This window comes from Desmodus rotundus, chromosome 1, assembly GCF_022682495.2.
Source record: "Desmodus rotundus isolate HL8 chromosome 1, HLdesRot8A.1, whole genome shotgun sequence".
Taxonomy (NCBI): Eukaryota; Metazoa; Chordata; class Mammalia; order Chiroptera; family Phyllostomidae; genus Desmodus; species Desmodus rotundus.
The window spans coordinates 67,621,486-67,624,782 of NC_071387.1; the positions used below are offsets into that span (position 1 = coordinate 67,621,486).

Sequence of the window (3,297 nt, forward strand, 5' to 3'; positions counted from 1 at the left end):
CAACTGTAACTGAATAACAATAAAAAAAAAAGAAAATTGAAAAATGCCAAAAAAAGGAATATATTTTATTATAATAACAAAATATAAAGGTGCACATGCCGAATAGTACATGAACAGATAAAAATGCAAACTTTCCAAATACATAAATAATTGAATAAATAAATAAATGAATGAATAAATAAATAAATAAATAATACATAAACACATAATAAAACATCAGCACAGGCCTCTGTAAGCCCCTGGTGCCTGTAAAGCTGAACAGGATTGGACTTACTATTCCTGAAGACTTTTAACAAACTAATTCCATTCACGTAAAGATCAGAGCAGAAACAAAAGGAAGTCTGAGCTGGCAGAACAGGGGGAAGTGTGATATTATTAATGAGAGAGAATCATGTCCACACTGAGCCAGGGGTCTCTCCTTATTGCTCAATCTCCTCCTCCTCCAAGTTTGCTGATAAAGACAAGGATCTCCTGATTTCGGCTCTGACAGTCTCCCAGGCACAAGGGCTGTGCTGCTTCTCCTGCAGGTAGACAGTGATTCTCTGGAAGTACTTCCTCACAGCCAGGACGGAGTCCTCACTCATCAGTGGAGCCTCTTCCATCCCCACCTCCTGCGTCAGGCAGGCTTCCAGGTCACTCAGCTGCTGATAAAGTCCATTGCAGAGTTGGTCTAGGAGGGTCTTGTCCCAAGCAGCAAATGCGCCCTCTGTGCGGAAGAGGTGGAAGGTCTGCCCGACCATCTCATGGATGACAGAAGTGGCTTGAGCCTTCTGGAACTGGTTGCCACTGAACACCTTCTCTGGAAACCCAAAGTCCTTTCTGTCCTTCAGGCAGAAGAAAGGGGAGATCCTTCTCATTTGTCCCAGGAGCATCAAGCTCCTCCTGTTTACCAGGCTGTGGGTCTGAGGCAGGTCACAGCCCAGAGAGCAGATGGAGTTGCAGCTGAGTGCCACCAGGGCCACCAGGAAGGAAAAGCGTAGGGCCATTGGGGACCTTGCAGATGCTGCTCGCCTGGCTGAGCTGGGTGACTCTCTGAACCTTGCTCTCTAGGCTCTGTAACACCTCCCTTTGTGCAGGGGTCTTTATAGGGACCATAGGAGTTTTCAATTTCTGAATGTTTCCTTTCCTTTCTACTTCTGCTTTTGCTTTCCTTTATGCACTTTCTGTATGCATTTTGATCAGTATTTTCCAACCACATTTTTTTCACTATTGCTCCCTGTCCATAGAGACTTTCAGGTATTTTTCTGCTTCAAGCCCCCAAGAAAACTATAAACACAGATATATGTTGTATATATACTGTATATTGAGTATAAAGGGTAATGAACTGTATTTATACCTGTGTTTTATAAATAAAAGAAGAACATGTAAAATATACTCATTTGATTGATTGCAGGATTAAGAACGAATAAATATAAATTGTATGCTTCCAGGTACATTTAAAAGTTATTGTCATTCAATTTAATGTAATTAAAATATCAATGTGATTAATATTTGTTTATTTTAATTAGCTTAATGTAACTTTATAACTAATTAATACAGCGATGTTTCTTAAGATTTTATTTATTTTTAGAGAGAGGGGAAGGGAGGGAGAAAGAGAGGGAGAGGAACATCAATGTGTGCTTGCCTCTTGTGAGCCTCCTACTGGGGCCCTGGCCCACATCCCCGGCATGTGCCCTGACTGGGAGAAGAACCAGAGACCTTTGGTTCAAAGGCCAGCATTCCATCCAATGAGCCACACCAGTCAGGGTCTTATACAGCTAATTTTAAAGTAATATATTAATGTATATAAATAGTGATGTATCCAATTACATGTTCAAATAAAATCACTGCCTGGCTTATTTCACTTAGCATAATGCTGTCCAGGTCCATCCATGCTGTCTCAAGGGGTAGGAGCTCCTTCTTTTTTTTCTGCTGCATAGAATTCCATCATGTAAATGGACCATAGTGTTTTGATCCATTTATTTACTGATGGGCACCTAGGCTGCTTCCAGCACTTGGCTATTGTAAATAGTGCTGCTATGAACATTGGGGTGCATAAGTTCTTTTGAATTAGTGTTTCAGGATTCTTAGGGTTTAATCCCAGCAGAGGAATTCCTGGGTCAAAAGGCAATTCCATTTTTAGTTTTTAGAGGAAATTCCACACTGTTTTCCACAGTGGCGGCACCAGGCTGCATTCCCACCAACAATGCAGTAGGGCTCCCTTTTTCCCACATCCTCTACAACACTTGTTTGTTGATTTGGTTATGATGGCTATTCTCACTGGTGTGAAGTGGTATCTCATAGTGGTTTTAATTTGCTTCTGTCTAATGGCTAGTGATGCAGAGCATCCTTTCATATGTCTCTGGTCCCTCTGTATGTCCTCCTTGGACAAGTGTCTGTTCAGGTCCTTTGCCCATTTTTTAATTGGATTGTTTGTCTTCCTGAAGTGCAGTCATGTGAGTTCTTTATATATTTTGGAGATCAAACACTTCTCCAAGGTATCATTGGAAGTACATTTTCCCATACATTTGATTCCTTCTTCATTTTGCTAATATTTTCTTTAGCCATGCAGAAGCTTTTTATTTTGTTTGTTTATTCTTTCCTTTAGGTCCCTTGCTCTAGGGGACATATTGGTGAAAATATTCCTCTGTGGAAATATCTGAGATTTTCCTGCCTATATTCTCTGCCAGGAATTTTATGATATCATGACTATAATTTATATCTTTTATCCATCTTGAGCTTAATTTTGTGTATGGTGTAAGTTAGTGGTAGAGTTTCATCTTTTTTGAACCAGAGACCCTTTGGTTCAAAGGCCAGAACTCAATCCATAGAACCACAGCAGCCAGGGCTTTATACAGCAAACTTTAGTGTAACATATTAATTTATATTAATAGTAACATATTCAATTACATAATACAATAAAAATTTGTATAACACTTTAAAGTAATACCCATGTATAGATATAATGTTATATCATTAAAAACCACTAAACACTGTTTCAACATTCTTTTCTTAATATTTATGTTTAACTTTTAATTCTGATTCATACCACAAAATAATTTTTAACTTCACCAGCTGCTAAATCTATGTCCACATTTTGTCAACATTTTTTCTGTGTAGCATTTGACTTAATTTGTTGAATAGCTTCAGTAGCACTAAATGACACAACTATTTGCATTTAACTTCAACGCCCACAGCACACTGAGACCCCAGCGTAAGCAGCATCCAGAGACAGTCGATGGCAGCTCGTGAGTAAGCAAAGGCTGGGCCACCTCTCACAACATCACTGTGAGATCGAGTGAAGTATGGAAGGAACGT

At 39.4% G+C, this 3,297-nt stretch overlaps 1 protein-coding gene across 1 annotated transcript; it reads right to left on the reverse strand.

Annotated features, from left to right (window-relative positions):
• Positions 1-419: 419 nt before the first annotated feature.
• LOC128781496 (interferon alpha-4-like) lies at positions 420-986 on the reverse strand. The gene has a single exon (XM_053929844.1). The coding sequence runs from the start codon at positions 984-986 to the stop codon at positions 420-422; it is 567 nt and encodes a 188-aa protein (XP_053785819.1).
• Between the last annotated feature and the right edge of the window lie 2,311 nt (positions 987-3,297).